The sequence below is a fragment of the Cyprinodon tularosa genome, unplaced genomic scaffold (genome assembly GCF_016077235.1).
Source record: "Cyprinodon tularosa strain WSP-4 unplaced genomic scaffold, ASM1607723v1 ctg625, whole genome shotgun sequence".
NCBI classification, from domain to species: Eukaryota; Metazoa; Chordata; class Actinopteri; order Cyprinodontiformes; family Cyprinodontidae; genus Cyprinodon; species Cyprinodon tularosa.
The window spans coordinates 366,114-385,356 of NW_024039369.1; the positions used below are offsets into that span (position 1 = coordinate 366,114).

A 19,243-nucleotide genomic window follows, 5' to 3' on the forward strand; every position below is an offset into this window, starting at 1 on the left:
GTAAACGCTGCACCCACTTGTCCCACACATCCCTTACTTCAGCAAGTTTGTCACGTTCTCGACGGCCCTGCCTTGTTTGTTTGTCATCAAAGCGTATGACACGAGACAAAATGTGGAATGCCTTCAGAGACATGGTGGCTGGAAATATTGCCCTTCGAGTCTCAGCATTCCAAAGACTTGCTGTTGCTTCACCTTTTGACTTATAAACTCCTGCCAAAATTAGCAAGCCAATGTAGGCTTCCAAGTCAACTACATCCAAGTCTTTCCAACTGTCCCCATAAACACGCTTTCCCTCTAAATTTGTCATGCCAATCACAATATTTTTGATTGATGGTGTTATGAAGAGCTCGAATGATGACTTGATGTCATCAACATGGCTGACTGCATATCTGGTGGGTCCTGGAACCATTTTGATTATATTACTTGCGCTATGTCTACCCTGCTGTTTCAGTGGGGAAAGGGACCATATTATTTTTCCATTTTTGGAAGAAATTGTGTCTGCTGGTGGTTGAGGGACAACAGGAGGGTCAACACTCTCATTCTCATCAGATGAGAATTCCTCAAAATCAGGGTCCTCCTCAACACAATCCTCAGTCTCAGAGACCGTCTCCTCTAAGTCACTTTCACTGTCAAAGAGCTGCTCTAAAACCTCTTTGACAGTAAACCTTTTTCCAGAAGACATTTTCAAAGAGAGAGTGTGCAGATTGCAGTATACTCAGAGCACAGTGAGGAATGATTTGGATAGAGGACTGTAGTGCAAGCTTATGTTTGCTCCTCCCTGATTTGGCATGAACTACCAATGGCGTTGTAGGAATAACCCGCCCTTCACAAGGCGGGAAAAATCAGTTCTACTTTGGCAGGTGTGAGTTCAGAAGGTCACACAGATCCCCAGACGTCTCAGTTCAAATGTATCAACTAAAATGTATCAACTCTGCACCTGCAGGTGTGGTCATGTTAGGTCACTGACAAGTTTTAGCAGCTAAAACAGCTTGGGGTCAAATTGACCCCAGAGGACAACCAATGCGTGTAATATGTGTTCAGCACATTCAAAAAATAACATCCCAAAAATTTTATGCTCTACCAGTTGTCCCAATCAAATTAGGAAAAGTCATGAAATATGAAGCAAAAAAAAAAAAAAAGTTAACTACTATTTTTTGAATGATAAACATTGAATGGGGTCAAATTGACCCCAAGGACGACAGGAGGGTTAAGAAAAAAAATGCCTTATCTAGATTTGGATTTTCCAACTTTGCAATCATTAGATCCGGGAGAGATTCTCATGTAACAATAACTGTTGGTCGTTTTTAGGAGGGAATAATGTGGTAATAATGATGAGATCATACGGGGTGATGTGTTAATACTCGACCCATTTTCTACTGATTGTGTCTTGTTTGTTTTTTTTGGTGGTGGTGGTGGTGGGTGGGGGGAGATTATGGGTGTGTGTGTGAGAGGGCCTGGGAAGGAAGCTGGTAAAATATGTCACACCACCTCCTTCTCGCGCTGCTTTCACATTTTCTTTGTGTCAACTCCAACACACACACACACACCAACAAAAACGACACCAACAATGTCACTACACACACACAGCAACACTCACAGTTTTCATTCCATTCAGCTTCCTGCCGCCGGTTCTCATGGGAAATATTGTCTGAGAAACACAGAAAGGCTCCTTATTTGACTCTGAGCTGCAGCAGTTATAAAGTTAATACGTTTATGACAACCATTCCTCTCTCTCACCCACACACTGTACCAGATGGGCAGACATTACAGAGCCAGGAAGGCTACCTCATCCAGCATTGCTCAAACATGACACCACTCAGCTCTGGGCTACGGGAAGCCAAAAGTGCCACATTCTTCTGACATAGATGTTCAGCAAGCACACAGATCAGGGACATCAGCTTGTGACTTTAATACACAGTTTTGATGCCAAAATTCTCTGGACTTCATAGGCGTGCCAGGCTTTGGACCAATTGAATTAATAATACATATATTTTTTTAAGTGTGTCACAAACAATCATCTCATGATGTTTTTGGTCCTTTAGTTCAAAGGTTGTGGCCATAGAGGGCATCTAGAACAATCGCCCTGATTTAGATGACATGGAGCAACAGGTTCTCCTGGGACTTTAGTCCCCGCCCACTTATGAAATTCAGTAATTTTAAAAAATGAATCAGATTATAATTCAATTTGATGCAAAAATACTTTATTAATCCCAAAGGGAAATTAAATAGGTAATTTAAAAAATAAGTGATCTATAAAAAAAATTAAAAAGTACTTTTACACTAAACCTGAGCTAGGATATAATAAACATTTCACAATTCTTTTAATAGAAAAGCACATCAGGGGAAAAGGGGGTAATACTCTAAAGTTCTGTTGGGTTAAGGACAGTCTAACTGACATGAACACGATGGCAGTAAGAAGTCTGAGCTTAAACACTGAGGGTAGAGTGGAGAACGACATTTGATGCAGATTAGTTCATTGGGAGATTATGTGGAGCAGCTGAGGAAGGTGGAAAGCAGACAAACTGAGGCGTCTAATCAATAAGAGTCAAAGTGAAGTAAGAAACAGAGATTATTAAACAAAGAGAACACTAACGGAGATCTGAAGAAGAATTTAGAATGTAAAATAAAAGGAAACACAAGAACACTGCAAAAACCATCTAGATTTAAGTCTTAAAAATTCTTAAATTAGGTGTATTTACCCTTAATTTTAGCTGATAAATAAAATTATTTGCCAATGGAATTAGTATTTTTACGCCTAAAAAAAAAGATAATTAGGTAATATGCACTTGAAATAAGACAAAGCTGTTTTTTTTTTCTAATTTTAAATGCAAATGGTCTTGTTCCATTGTTCCATCCAAAGTGTGTCACTTATCCCCTCAATTAAAGAGAAAATGCACTTAATTTAATCAAAAATGACTCATTTAGATTTCCATTTTCTGCAGTGCATAAACTAAGAAACTAAATACAGAGTAAAGAATTAAGAACTAAAGGTAAAAATTATACTGGAATATTTCTGTGATTTATTACAAACATTTTTGAATTGCTGCCAAACATGATATATATACAAATTTGTTAACTCTTAACCTTAAAGGTTGTCCCTCTTTCATGTTTATTTTTATTAACATTTTATAGCACTAGTGGCTTGTTTTTCTGACAGTAGGCTGACAGGAAAAGGGGTATGAGAGAGGGGGAGAGACATGTTGCAAAGGACCACAGGTCGGATTCGAAACAGGATCGGCCGTGTCATGGGTCGTGCGCACTAACCACTGCACCACATGCAGGCCCGCCCCTTGCTACTTTTAAATAAATTATGTATCGTAGGTAGAAATTATAATTCTCATAAAAGTTCAGGAGCAACCATTCAAGAAAATGGTCCTTCCCAGTCAAACGCCAGTCGAATGGCAGCCCACTTCCCTCCAACTCCCAGCGAAATTCCCTCCACTTCCAGCCATTGGAGTGACCCCCCACCTGCATATTTTTTTGCTGACTCCACCCTTTCACTGAATTACAGGGTCAGACCAGGAGATTACGCTTCTCTTTAGATCTTAATGGCTACAAATCATGACAGAAAGAATGTTTTAGTAAAAATATTCATGTTTAAAAATGATTTGTAGTGGACCAACGAAGAACCAGCGAAGGTCCAGCCAAGGGCCCCCTCAAGGAAAGTGGGGACATTCTTTCTACTGTAAGACCTCCTCTTAGGAAATCAGATTACAATCCTGCTCAGAGTAGAAGCCTCCTTGTAAGATTGAATGGGTATTAAAGGGAAAGAAAATGGTCACAGGAAGCTAAAGTAGCCCGCGAGAATGTTTTGAGGCTACAAACGGAGATACACTATGTCCGCCCCATGGAGAGGACATCACTGCAATGACTGATAGTGTGTGACTGATAATATATACCTCTATGTAGATAACACCATCTCCCCGGAAGAGTGCTACACTTCCCCAATAATCCAGGATTACCAGTAATCTGAAGAAACTACTTAACAACAAAATAGAGCCTTCAGGAATGGGAAAACTGCAATTATTGAGGATTATACAGAATCATCTGTAGGTCAATATGAAAGAACCCACGAGGCAAACAGGAAGAGGCTGGATAGCAAGCTCCAGCTGAACAATAACAACAATGTCAGAGATGTGTGGCCAGGGACGAAGAAGATAACACTTAAAGATGTCATCATAAACATGCTTAAACAACACTGTGAGGATCTTGTTTTTTAGGTCTCCATTGCATTTAACATGATTCAGCCAGACACACTTTATCAGAAACTCCAGAGGCCTCAGGCGAAGGCATCAACAATCGCCTGGATTAAAGACTACCTGACAACCAGACCACAGTTTGTTAGACTAAAAGGTCAGCTGTCTAATCAAGGAGTCAGCAAAACAGGAGCACCACAGGGGACAGTTCTCTCTCCATTACTTTTTACTCTTTACACGTCTGACATCCAGTACTAGACCGAGTCCTTTCATCTGCAGAAATACTCAGATACCTCTGCAGTCATTGGGTGAATCAAAGATGGACAAGAAGCTGAGTACAGAGAGCTGGTTTGGAAACAATCATCTCATCCTAAATGTTGAAGACCTCCGTTGTAGAGAATTGATTACTGTATTTTTTTTATTATTTTTTTTGGTTAATTATATTTAGGAAATCCACTTCATACAGTAATATCTCTGCTACCACCCTGTGGTTTAGAGGGGAACTGCGTAATTCTCAGGCGATGAGTCACATCCACACGAAAGCAACAAATAACTTTCTATTTTATTATATTTTACTTTTATTTTGTCGATTTACTTCTGTTGTCTTTATTTATTAGCTATGCTTCTTTGATGTGATTCAATGTACTTTCTCATGTACAGTACTTTGAATTGTCTAAATGGACCTCCACTGCATGGTGGGTTTGGCCAATGGTTGGCTAGGGATGGCCATGGCCACCCCTGTATGCCCCCTAGCGCCGCCCCTGAGCATATAGCACTGGTTCTGTCAGAAAGTCTGTAAGAAAAGCTGTCAGAAGAGAGAGATTCTGCTCTGACCTCAGGGTGCAGCTCTCAGATAAAACAGCCCTATAATTACACCAGAAGATCTTTAACTTTAACCACTTTTTTTCTTTTTTTTTACAGGTGTGTTTATTTTTTTCTTTAAATCTACATGGTGGTCTCCTCTGAAGGGAGATTTAATCTGTGTAATCTTGACTTTAATGACATTCTAGAGTCAGGTGTAAATTCTGTAAAGACTCATCCTCAATTAGATGATGTTGAAGTTACCATAGAGACAATAATAAAAACACGACTTTAAGTCTGGTACATTCAGAGGCAGACTTTATGAAGTGGATTTTGTTCCATTATTGCTGTAAGCCAACCAGGAGTGGAGAGACTGATATGTTAAATGCAATTAGCAAAAAAAAAAAAAGTACTTAATCTAAAAGAGGAATTTGGAAAAATAACATTTGTGATTATTAGATTTCAAAAATAAAAAGTGAAAACATTTAACTTTAACATTTAGCAGAAAGTCTGAAAAAAAAACAGCAAAGTTATTTTTAAAACCATTTTTTTAACAGTTAATTTCTGAATTGCACTTTCTTCTAATTTGCGTTTACAAATCACGTTCTTTCGTCCTTCCTGTCTCTGATGAAGAAAAGCATTCCCTCGTCATGATGCCGCCCCCACCGTGCTTCACTGTAGTGTTATTTTTACCAGTGTCTTTCTTGTGGTCTCTCCTCCATTAGAAGGCAGCTCCAGAGCTTGACCTGCTCTCCTGTCATGAGCATCAGTAATGTTGTTCCAAGGACCTTTAGCGGGGGGGCTGTTGTGAAACCACAGTATTGCTCTAATGCTGTGAAAGTAAACTCAAAAGATACGCGGACCTTTTAACTGCCTGGTACTGGAACAGTCCTGACAGAGAGCCTTCAGAATAAAAACACAGATTAAGTTCAGAAGCGGAGATGTTTACGGCCGCTGTGGGTGGAAGGTCTAAAGTTCAGGGCTTCCTGTGTGATGTTGAGTCAAGAAAAGGTGACATGTGTTTGGAACAAACACATCTTTGGTGCTGAAAGGTGTGAATAAATCTGCAAAAACATGCAGGAGGGAGCTATGAACCTGATTGGATGTCTCCGTGGTCTGGTTGGATGAAATCTGAATTGGTTAAATGAAGATGTTTGGATTTTTCTCTCTGGTTGATTAAACCGGGAGCTCAGTCAGACGTCATAAATCTTCTTCTCTATTTCTTGGTGTTCTTATCGCCGTCCTCTGCTGGGACTCTCCTCCTCTTCCTCCTCCTTCATCAGTTTAGTTAAGCAGCATATCTGAGATGCCACGCAGTCAGCTGCTGTTAATCACTCTGTTAAACAGTCCTCTCTCTCTGTGGGAGGACGAGAACCAGACCGGGCCCCGAGTGTTTGGTTTGGCCCCCAGCCTACGGAGGGGGGTGGTAGTTGGGGTTCAAGGTTTAGGGGTCACCAGGGTCACCAGTTTCTGAGGTGACTGTGTTTTTTTAGCAGCTGAAAGTCCTGAGAAAGAAAAAAAAGAGAGATGATGAAACCTAGTGTAGCAATCAAACATGTCTCGGTCCATCGGTCTGTCCCACGTCCAGCTGCCCCACAGTCCGTGGACGTTTGTTGTTCTTGTGTTTTTATATGAAACGATGTATAAGCTTTAACACGGTCAGCTTGTTACTTTGTTTTTTTATTAATTCAGTTCGTATGAGGCCGTGTCCCAGCGGGGTCTGCCTGGTCAGGATCTCACTAATGAACTTCTGGTAACACTGCTGGAGAACCCTCCAGAGAAACCGTTTGGATCGGGAAAGGAAAATACTTCTCAGGTGTTCCCTGAAAGTCATGTTCCATCTCCAACCCAGTCAGACGTATGAAGAGAGACAGGTCCGTCCTGCGGGACCTGAAGCGTCCTCACGGGACGCCGTGACGGGGAACCGACCGACCGACAGAGACAGCGACTGTCAGCTGTGATCAGGTGTGAGATGGTTTTCACCGGACCTCAGTTTGGTTCCTTCCTACTGATGAAGTCAAGAATGAGTTAAAACAGTGTTAAAAAGAGTTTGCCTTTATTTCAAAACTTTTTTTTCCTTGAAGGTTTACATCTGTCTTTAATTAGCAGCTTTTTCTTTCTGTTGCTGCGTTTGTTCTCTTAACTAATTAGCATCTCTGTTTCTCTACAAGCCTTTCTCTTTTTCCTCTGTGGTCACTATATTAAAAAGAAAACGCCAGAGCTCCCTTCAACCTCCCCACAATCCCCCCACTAATGATGTCCGCCAGCCACAAAACGAGGCCTGACGCCAGAGAAAGGAGCTTGAGGTGGTGAAGACTGAGAGGAGGAAGAGGAGCGTTTGTGTGTGACTGTGTTCAAACATGCATGTTTGTGACAATTTAAAGGGGTTATTTACTGGGAATGCAGTTAGGGAAGCAGAACCTCATACGATGAGGTCTGACCTCTAGTCTCTTCTTCTGTCGTCTTTCTGTCTCCTGTTTATAATTGTCCCATCTTTCTGAGAGTTTAGTGATCCATTGTCCCAGTTCAACATTTTCCCAACAAATGTCAGCTAAAATGATTTTAGTAAAACAAAAGTCTCCTTTAAACTAACTTTACAGTTAAAGTCGTAGGGAAGCGGCTGTTTCAACCGTTTTATTTCCGAATTCTCCACAGTGGTGCCCAACTTTACACGAGTGAATAAAGTGAATGTGGTTTGTCGTTTATCAAGATTGTTGTGGCGGAAGGTTTGCAAGCAAGTTTGGTTGTGGCCGGTTTGTCGGAAGCATTTTGCTAACCAGTTAGCAACTTAGAGCTAGTAGGTTCCCAATGGGAAATTCCATTGGGACCAAGTAGCACTAAATTGGTGACTTAGAAACGACCCTGTCAAGGAGCGCTATGGACAGCAGAAACATGTATGATTACTGCTCTAAGTGGGTCGCTACAAGCATGTTCTACAGTCTTTATACACCAATTATTGATTAATCGATTTCTAAATTAGTTGATGATTATCGGAATAGTCAATTAAGCATGATTAATCTGATTAATTGTTACAGCCCTACTACTATGCCCTACTTGCATAAATTGTTAAAATTACCTTAAAAACTCTTCCAAAAGAATGTTGCACCACCACTTTAGCTTGTTACTTCCAGCCTCTTCTTCTGGCAAAAAATGCAATAGTTTTCAATGGAGAAAAAAAAGAACCCAAAGGGAATTTTGTATGTTCTTTAAAGCAAGTGTCTGATTGAAAGTTTAAAGCCCTTTATTCATTTCTTTATGGTCTTTCTTTTCTTTAAAATCCAGTCTAGTTGGTTAGCCTAAAGCTAACAACAGATCTAACATGGAGCCTCCTTTTTAGAAACCCGTGGGAAAAATGAAACCTGCAAAGTGTTTTTCATAACTGATAAAAATGTAATGCAATCTAAGAAATACCTTAGTTGTTTAAATAAACACCTTTGTTAGGATTTGGGTAATGGCGTTCTTTTATTATCTACCCAGTCAAGGAGATTTATATAATTTACGCGAATGAATGAGTTAGGCTGGATTTGTTATGAAAATGACAACTCCTTACAGTAAAATAAACCCCTAAGCTTTAAAAATAACTCCTCTCAGTTCAAATCATCCCAGCTTTCCTGGACTGTGAGTGATCCATCATTAGCTTTGTGTAAGAAGAACTTAAGGAATAAAAATGGTTGTAATTCCTCTGGGAGTCTGAGTGGTTTTCAAACTGCAGCCTGTTAGAAATAACACCCTCCTTGAGTTGGCTGCGTTCAGAGCAGCTGAACAATAAGCTTTATCATAACTCACTTTGTTTTTTTCGTAGACCCGTTACTATCCAGAGTCTCTCAGGGTTCCAGTGAAATTACAACATTATGAAGCATGTGGTTCCACATAAATTATATGAACACTTAATGAACTGTGGAGTCCACACAGGCAGACTGAGCCAAGCTTATGTTACTTTTTTTTCCCTCCTTACTGACCTCTTTTCAGAAACATGTGTCATGGAACCATCTCAGGTGCTGCAGCCAGTGAAGGAGTCCTCATATTAAACCTCGAGTCAGAAAAGTAGATGTCGACTTAAAAAAAAAGTAGTTTAACCTGAAATTGTTTGACTTCCAATTCAGTTTGATTTTTCCTGGATTGATGAATGGCCCTAAGCTGGAATGAGGGATCATATTTAGCACATAAACCACATAATATTCATGACTGAGCATTAAAATGTCAAACACCATCTCTCTTTATATGAATATTTAATCTACAAGGGCAACAATCAAAACTAGTGTTGCGCTGATGCCATTTTTTGGCCCCGATACCGATACACGATACCTGGCTGTGCAGTATGGACCGATACCGATACCATTTGTTTGATATTGATGTGTGTGTATATGAAGAACTGCATACTACTTGGATGTAAAATAATTGTCATCATGGCTTTGTCAAGCTGCTGCCTACCTTTGTGAAGCAGGAAAAAGATTAATACAAAGGGAATCCAGTAGAACTTTTTATTGCCTACCTGGAATGGGTGACAATAGTTGAATAGACTAACAGTCAACTAAATAAATTTAACTGTATGATCTGGTGAACTGTAAAGTGCCTTGAGATGACATGTGTTGGGAATAGAGACTGACATTTTTTCAGGAATCCCATGGGTCACGGGATACCCGCGAGATTCCCGTGGGATGGGAGTCAGTATTAGTAACGATCACGTGATTGGGACAGGATTAAACATAAACGGGAGCACACGGGAGCGGGAGCTAACCAATAGTAACTAAAAAAAACTAGGATCTATGCCAAAAAATAAAATAAAATAGAAAGAAAAAAAAGTCCAGTGCTGGCGCCGCCATTTTGTAGTTTTTTTCCTTGAAGCCTACACTATAATGCGAGTCCAAAAAACTACACGACCCAAAAACCAACAGTGCTTCAGCTCTGAGTTTTTCACCCGCGCTCAAAAACAACAATGGAGGGACCAACAGTTAGTGGCGAACTCGACTTCGAAAAGTTTGATTGTTTATTCACCTAAGATAAGCATGGTCTGTTTCCTTGTTTGTTACTTTTATTATGTATTTATAATTATTATTCCTTTTACTTTAACTGACCTTTACTACAGTTAGAAACAGGAACTTAACTGACCCTTCATAGAAATTCAGATTCAATGTATTGGCAGAAATCTTATTGAAGAGACCAAGAATGACAGCGGTGCAGGAGCGGGAGTCATTCTGAATGGGAGCGGGATGGGAGTGGGAGTAATTTCACCAGGAGTGGGACGGGACAGGATTTAGATGTCTACCCTGCCCGGGATCGGGACGGGACACAATTGTTTTCTGTGGGAGTGGGACGGGACAGGAGTGAAAATCCACTCCTGTGTCAGTCTCTATTTGTGAATTGGCGCTATATAAATAAATTGAATTGAACTGAAATGAAATGAAACTTTTGGCTCTCAAAATGGTATCGGTGCCCTATTTGTTGGTACTCGCCGATACCACCATTTTAGTATTGGATCAGGGCCCTGGATGATACTGGTATCGGTGCAACACTACTCAAAACACTTTTAAAATAAAGAAGAGGAATGTTGTTATCCATGAGAACATTCCCTGAATCTGTTTTATTGTTCCTCTGCTGTTCCTTCTTTCTCTGATCCAATCAGAAGGTCTGAGCGGTTTATGATGTTGCACATTAATGGCAGTATTCCAGTTTAAACCCAAGCTGGGTGGTGTTTCATGTGTTCCTGATCTTCGGATCTAATCTCGTTCGGAAGTGATGACAGAATATATTAGGTGTCATTGTTCACAGGGCAAGTTTATCCGTTTACACAAGAAAAGCGCATAATATATTCCAGCATCATATAGACAATGAAATAAAGAATTCATGGTCTAAATGTCTGATAGGTTTTCATGTTATTGTCAGTTGATGATATTTTGAGGCTTTTATTGCGTAAACTAAAGAACAAGTTGTTGTAATCCAGATGGAAGTAAAGATTAAATATAGCAATGTTCTGCCACATGTTGAGGAAGGGATGGACAGAGTCTTGGTGTGTGTTTTGGTATTAGAAAGAAGGATTTGGTGATCGACACTCATGTTTTTGTTTGAAATGAAAGAGAGGAACTAATAACATAGTAAACACTGAAAAAATAATGCAACCGTTTTTGGCATTTACTTAATAATATTTAGTTACTTTAGCACAATTGTCTCATGTTAGTAGGGTAGGACGTAAAACACTTGTGTTAACGTAACTAAATATGATTAACTAAAAGCAAAAAGCGGTTGCATTATTTTTTTTTTTTCAGTGTACGACTGCAAACATCACAGGATTGGCAGCGTCCCTCTGCATCCAGAAGAATATCTCTGACATTTCTAAGAGAAGTTGTCAAACGTTTGATATATCCTGCAGTTTACTGATCATTGAGTAGGACTGTAGCAGATTAATAATTTAAATAATATGTTGTATATTCAAATCGATCACAAATTAAATCTGAGTCTGAATCTGTTAATCTATGAGGGAATTCTTTCATCACACATTTAAGAAGCAAAAGGTATGGAGGGGATTGAGTTCAATTCGTAAAAGGAAATTTAAATAAAAAATCCATAAATTAAACTTTGAAAAACGTTGTAATCTCAAAAAACGTTGCTGTTTTATTAGATTTTAGTTTTTTTTCTGATTATTGTTTTTTTTTTTTTTTTTTACTCGTTTGAAACATTGTATATTTTGAAATCTAATTTTACAAATGTATTTCCTTCAGGCTGAGTTTTACTAATGTCATTCTTTTCTAAATTATATTTTGCAGATCGTGTTTTTTTTTCACTTTTGGTTTGGGCTTTCCTTTCCTCTGAGTGACGACTCTTTTCTATTGTTCTGCACGGATGTTATAAAAACATATTTATTGGTTAAGAGTGATCGCTTAACTTGAACTTCAGGTGAAGAGGACGTGATTTGTTAAATTCAACTTGTAAAAAAAAGGCAATCCATAAAACTCAGTCTGAAAGAAAAAAAGAAAAATAAAGCTTGTAAAAAAAAAAAAAAGTAGGATCCAGCAGTCAATTAGCTTAAAAACCTTAAAAACATGGAGAGTGACATTAGATGCAGGGGAGATAATCTGACTGTATAGAGCAGCTGAGGGAGAATGGAAGTAGGGAAACTGAATATGGTCGACTAATTAGCTAAGAAGTTAAAGATAAACTTCAAAATAAGTGGGAAACCCGGTAACAACCAAAGTGAATAAACTACAACATGGAGAAAAATAACAAAGGAATGAACTCAGAAACTACAAACAGAAAAATTATCTAGTACGGCAACACATTAAAGATAATACAGAGATACAGAGTAACAGAATATGGAAAGAACATTTAGAACATAATAGACAAGAAGAAATGGATTAAAACACAAACACAAAGAAAATAATTATACAAACTCAAATATCATGATAAATTCTCATTATTTACATCATAATAATTATTTGTTACTGAGTTATTACTGGCCACTTCTAGTTATACTTCCTAATGATTTAACTCTGTAACAAAAAAGAAAATTAAATCAGCTTTATTTCTGACGCTATTCTAAGACAGCACTGCCATAGGAGAAAGTAAGGTAAGCCTTCAAAAAGAAGTCACTTTCTCAGCTGCTTAAAGGTCTGACTTTTAGCTGAACTTTACTTGGTCTCTCTGGAGTTTAAAGAAAGGCTGATTTGCTGATTTCTATTGGTAACTTCAGAGATAAAAAAAAAAACTTAAGTAACCACATGGAAATCCAATGAATTGAATCAGAAAGTTATTGGTAGAGAATGGAAAACAGTGCCTGCTGTGGGTTGAAGCAAAGCTGCCTACTTTCTGCTTCTGCTTCATTGTTCTACCACATCAGTCCTTCTCCTTGCTGCAGGGACTGGCTCCACCAGTGGTTCTTTCCCCAGTAAAACTAATCTACTTCTTCTGGGTTGTCCTGATGAGGCATGGGTACCAGATCTACTCGGGGTCCTGCCCCTTCTTATGACGTCAACATATGGAAACTCCACTCGGACAAACTCTAGTCCACCTGTTTCTGAAGGACTGAATCTCTTTTGGATTTTCAACATATTTACCTTTATTTGCTATTATTTTACGTTTCATTGACGATCTAAAGTAGCCGAAAGTAAAAAACAATAATCGTCAGTCTTGAAGGAAAGTACTGCCTTCTAAGACAGACAGAGCTCTGCCATTTAACAAGGTGACACCTTAAGTCTCAGTTCATTTTTTAATTCTTTTTATTAAGATCTGAGGGCAGGGAAAGACAAATAGAAAACCCCAAAAAATCACTTTCCTAGATATTTTAGACAAAGAAAAAAACTGTTATTCTACTTAAAGAAAATGAACAGCTGTTGTTGATACAAATTCAAAAGTAGTGTAGCTCAATATGGCTAACTGATTGAGCTAAAACTAAAACCATCATGACAAAAACAGGCTAACCTGTTAGCTACTGAGCACAGCTAGCCACAGCGCTACCCAGCTCCCCCCCTTTATATCAGGTTCTAACAGTTACTTTGTTCACTATAACCAGATTTTTTTCATTGTTGTTATCGATCAGGTAAAACTTCATCGATCATTAGACATGCTAACGGACGCTGTGTGATGTTATCGTTGTCTGGGCAACCACCATGTTTTACATCAAGTGGCAACGTTCAGCCAATCAGGTAGCGTAGCGTCACTGGCATCGAAGGACCCGAGCAGATCTGGAACCTAATGAGGCTTCTTACATCGGACTGAGAACCAGTTCAGCCTGTTGAAGGCAGTGGTGCCACCAGTGGCTGGCCAGGGCATTGCACAGGGTGGCCATGCCCAGTGTAAATTGTAGTACAATCAGTTTAGCATTTCATCCCATTATGCACATCCAGCGTGGTGACATTAAAATCACACAATAAACCAAGATAATAGTAGTTGATTACTTAAATCTTTACAATCTCTACAGGCAGGTTTACCACAATAGTAGATTCAAACCCTGAAATTATGACTTTTAGATTCAGTGTGCCACCCCAAGATTTTTAGTGGCCCCATCTGGCCAGAAATAAAAGAAGGAAAAGTTCTGCTTGCAGGAAAAAAAAAAAATGGGTAAAAGTAAAAAAAAAATTGAGTAATGTCAATGTCATAATTTAAATGAACTAATTCTAGATTATTTTAAAAGCAGATTTATTTTAGCTAATTTGCAATTGTTCATACATGAGATGCTTTAAATATTCTGTATGTTTTAGGTGTTTCCCTGATGGTAAGCTGTGGAGCTAACATGTTTCTATGAATCAGGTGCGCTGGAGTAGAGGGGTTGAGAGACACTGCTTCAACTCATATTAACAGACATTCCGTTCCTTGCTTCTTTTGGAAATAATACGACATAGTCATAAATGCATTAATTTACGAGGTGGCCAGCTGTTAAAAGTTAAGATGTTAAGGGGGATTTTTTCCAGTATCGCAGGTGGAGGTTAATTTGGAGTAAAAGATCAAATCTGGGTGTAGGATTTTTATAGCATCATCAGCATTAAAATGAATTTTGAGACCATTATGGGAAATAAGAGTACTGGTCCGAGTACACAGCTTTGAGGCACACCTCAATCGATCATGTCCACAGTAAGCTGTAAAAAACTGAAATCCAAGTAAGTTTATTTTCCTTAAAATTAAAGCATTTTTTCTTGAATTAAGCAGTTAAGTGATACACTTTGTCAATGGAATAAGACAATTTACATTTAAAATAAGAAAAAAACAACTGCAGTCTCTTATTCAAAGTGCATACTATCTAATTATCTTATACTCATTCCATTGGCATATTATCTTATTTACCTGCTCAAATTAAGGGTAAATACACTTAATTTAAGACATTTTAACTCATTTTTAGATTGTTTTTTGCAGTGTAGACTGGCAGAGTTTGGACTTTGGCTCATTTAAAGCAACACTTTTTTGGTTTGCTGTCATCCACCAGCAGCAGTTCTGTGTTCTCATAATCTAAGATATTATTCCCATATTTGCTAAATCTGATTCATTTAATGAAATGTATAAACTGATATCTTTTTTAATAAAAACCTAAATGAAAGCACACATATGATGAACTATTTTGTGAAATCCATACTCTGATATTTAAGAAAAGTGCCATAGAGGTTCGTATTGTCATATTTAATATATATTTAAACAGATTAAGCATTAAATACGATGTAGAAACCAAAGCCAGCTGCTCTGAAGGGTTTCAACCCAAACTTCCAGTCTCAAACAGAGCCGCTCGGCTGTTTTCCATCGGACTGTTCCTGGGATTAATGACAGTGAGTTTCAGCTCTTGCAGTGGCTCTTTCACACATCTGTGTTTCATAAAGAGAGTGTAACAGATATATGAAGGTCACAGAAGAAACAGGAGAGTTACAAGTCAGAGATAGAGGAGGGGGACTGTGTTTGGACTTGGCAGGTCGGAGCGATGACTGCGAGGACGGACTGTGGGAACAGAGTGTGGTGTTGAAGGTCTGCCAGCTGTTCCCAGGTCAGTTTAGTGTCATGTGGAAACACGGCGACCCTGCTTCGTCAGTTTTCTCCATGGCTGAAATGCACAACCACAACAATGGTCCAAACTTACTGTGGGATGTTTTCTGAGTCTCCAAATAAACCGAAGCGACCTCTCACACAAGTTTAATTTCACCTCTTGGGTTGTTTCCATCTCTAAAGCTGCATTGTTTTATCTTAAAGGGTACAGCTGGTTCACATAAATATATGTGACCCAAAATGAAAATTGGTCAAAGTTAATGGACAGACTTGGAAAACTTTTATTTTTAAGGGTAGAATTTAAAAGGTGAAGGTTGTTTAAGGTTGAATATATCATGGAGCGGGAGATTGACAGGCGGATCGGTGCGGCGTCTGCTGTGAAGCGTGTGCCGTACCGCTCTGTTGTGGTGAAGAGAGAGCTGAGCCAAAAATCAAAGCTCTCGATTTGCCGCTGGATCTACGTTCCTACCCTCATCTATGGTCATGAGCTCTGGGTCATGACCAAAAGAACGAGATCCCGGATACATGTGGCTGAAATGAGTTTTCTCCGTAGTGTGTCTGGCTCTCCCTTAGAGATAGAGTGAGGAGCTCAGTCATTCGGAGTAGAGCTGCTGCTCCTCCACATCGAGAGGAGCCAGTTGAGCTGGCTCAGCATCTGGTTAGGATGCCCCCCGGATGTCTCCCTGGTGAGGTGTTCCAGGCACGTCCCACCGTTAGGAGGACCAGGGGGAGACCAAGGACACGCTGGTGGGACTATGTTTCTCGGCTGGCCTGGGATGGATGGATGGATGGATGGATGGATGGATGGATGGATGGATGGATGGATGGATGGATGGATGGATGGATGGATGGATCATGATACTGAAATGCTTCTTAGTCAGCTTTACTCATATGGTTTTTTTTGTATATGTACATATATATATATATATATATATATATATATATATATATATATATATATATACAATTATTTTGATGTTTAATGATTAATTTGTTAATTCGCAGATTTAGAATAAACAAGGTCTCTGCAGCCAGGCTGTCAGTTTTCTTCCCCTCCATCCAGTATGTAATTCTTCAGCAGGACTTGGATCAACTGTTGAAGCTTTCTTCCTGTCTGTTTCCTCAGTGATCTGTTGGAGGATTTAGAGCGGAGTCCAGATGCGGCGGCCATTGCAGAGTGCTTTGTGGAGCGGGTGAGTGCGGCCCGGTGTCAAACGGTTAAAAAGCAGCAAAGTCCTCAAGGCAACCTGATTCAGTTTGATCTGCTGAATAAAGAGACGTGTTTGTGTTCGAAGCAGGATTTATGCTCCTTTCATGTTAGAGTAAAACTTAAACACAAACATACGGGGGTTTTTTTATCCAGAAAATTTAACTGGCTTTGGATCTGATTTATTAGTTATGATGAGTCGCTAAAACATACAGTTCAACAAAAGCAGACTTTCTATTTAGAACTAAAATATGAAGAAAATCTTTGGAATTATTTGTGTTTCACAGTTTAGAATCCTATCAGATTTTCAGCTAGTTTGTTTGGATTAAAGCTAAAGTGAACTTCCTGTTTGTAACTGGGAACATTGGATTAAAATATGGAGACTTTCAGGGTTATTTTAGGTCCACGGTGGGAATTTCCACTGGGAGACCTCCTGACTGACCGATCCAGTTACCAAACACTGTCATGCTGTTTAAAGCAGTTTTCTAAAAGGTGACATCATCCCACTGAGATGATGTTGGGGGAAAGAAAGAGCTTTTTATTTTTGCAGAGAAACTAAGCATTTGAAGAACCTACTATTTTGCAAGTGCTCCCTCTTAGAAATCGTGGAGGAGTCTGAAATTGTCATCATAGGTGCATTTCCACTGTGAGAGACATAATCCTCCCAAAAAAATCCAGAATTATTTGTGATTTTTTCAAATACTTATTTTCCTCACTTTATGTCTGAGTTTTAATTATCTGTTTTATTTGAATTTCTGCTTTATGTTATCACCTATCATAAATTACTGATTTTTGTTTTATTTGCTTTCAGTGAGCATCTGTTTTTTATGTAGGAAACCCAATATTTCTGCTTGCTTTGCATATAGGTATTATTTAAAATCATTCACAGAAAGAAAATTATTCAAAAATGAAGTAATTTGTGATCCTGAAAGCATTTGGTATTATGGATTATGTTAAAGACACAGCTCTGAGGTGCTCCTTGGTTGATCATATTACTCAGCCACCAGCAGCAGCGGTTCTGTGTTCTCATTATCTAACACATTATTTTCATATTTGCTGACTCCTACTTATTTAATCCAATTAATAAACTGATAACTGTTATATTAATAACATACACTCACCGGCCACTTTATTAGGTACACCTGTCCAACTGCTTGTTAACACTTAATTTCTAAGCAGCCAATCACATGGCGGCAACTCAGTGCATTTAGGCAAGTAGACATGGTCAAGACAATCTCCTGCAGTTCAAACCGAGCATCAGTATGGGGAAGAAAGGTGATTTGAGTGACTTTGAACGTGACATGATTGTTGGTGCCAGAAGGGCTGGTCTGAGTATTTCAGAAACTGCTGATCTACTGGGATTTTCACGCACAACCATCTCTAGGGTTTACAGAGAATGGTCCGAAAAAGAAAAAACATCCAGTGAGCGGCAGTTCTGTGGGCGGAAATGCCTTGTTGATGCCAGAGTTCAGAGGAGAATGGCCAGACTGGTTCGAGCTGATAGAAGGGCAACAGTGACTCAAATAACCACCCGTTACAACCAAGGTGGGCAGAAGAGCATCTCTAAACGCACAGTACGTCCAACTTTGAGGCAGATGGGCTACAGCAGCAGAAGACCACACCGGGTGCCACTCCTTTCAGCTAAGAACAGGAAACTGAGGCTACAATTTGCACAAGCTCATCGAAATTGGACGATAGAAGATTGGAAAAACGTTGCCTGGTCTGATGAGTCTCGATTTCTGCTGCGACATTCGGATGGTAGGGTCAGAATTTGGCATCTACAACATGAAAGCATGGATCAATCCTGCCTTGTATCAACAGTTCAGGCTGGTGGTGGTGGTGTCATGGTGTGGGGAATATTTTCTTGGCACTCTTTGGGCCCCTTGGTACCAACTGAGCATCGTTGCAACACCACAGCCTACCTGAGTATTGTTGCTGACCATGTCCATCCCTTTATGACCACAATGTACCCAACTTCTGATGGCTACTTTCAGCAGGATAATGCGCCATGTCATAAAGCTGGAATCATCTCAGACTGGTTTCTTGAACATGACAATGAGTTCACTGTACTCAAATGGCCTCCACAGTCACCAGATCTCAATCCAATAGAGCATCTTTGGGATGTGGTGGAACGGGAGATTTGCATCATGGATGTGCAGCCGACAAATCTGCGGCAACTGTGTGATGCCATCATGTCAATATGGACCAAACTCCCTGAGGAATGCTTCCAGCACCTTGTTGAATCTATGCCACAAAGAATTGAGGCAGTTCTGAAGGCAAAAGGGGGTCCAACCCGTTACTAGCATAACGGTTACTAGGTACCTAATAAAGTGGCCGGTGAGTGTATATGATGCACTATTTTATAAAATCCAAACTATCTGCAATTCAAACCCAAAAGTAAAAGTCCCTAGATCTTAAAACAGATAAGATAATTAAAGTCATAGGGAAATTATATTTAAAGGTCAAATCATTCTGGTTTAAACATGTTTATAAATGTACTCTTTATCAGACTATATTGTCTATTAAAAAATATCCTGTCTTAAAATCTGTGTTTTTTTGTTCTTTGTTATCTTGTGCAGGTCAA

General features: G+C 39.3%; 1 protein-coding gene across 3 annotated transcripts in view; it reads left to right on the top strand.

Moving 5' to 3' along the window:
* Positions 1–19,243, top strand: part of plekhg2 (pleckstrin homology domain containing, family G (with RhoGef domain) member 2) — a 137,446-nt gene that overhangs the window by 65,698 nt on the left and 52,505 nt on the right. For all 3 annotated transcript variants that reach the window (XM_038307970.1, XM_038307971.1, XM_038307972.1), the window contains exon 5: positions 16,579–16,645. In XM_038307970.1, the coding sequence (XP_038163898.1) occupies positions 16,579–16,645 (67 nt within the window). The remainder of the gene's footprint in view (positions 1–16,578; positions 16,646–19,243) is intronic.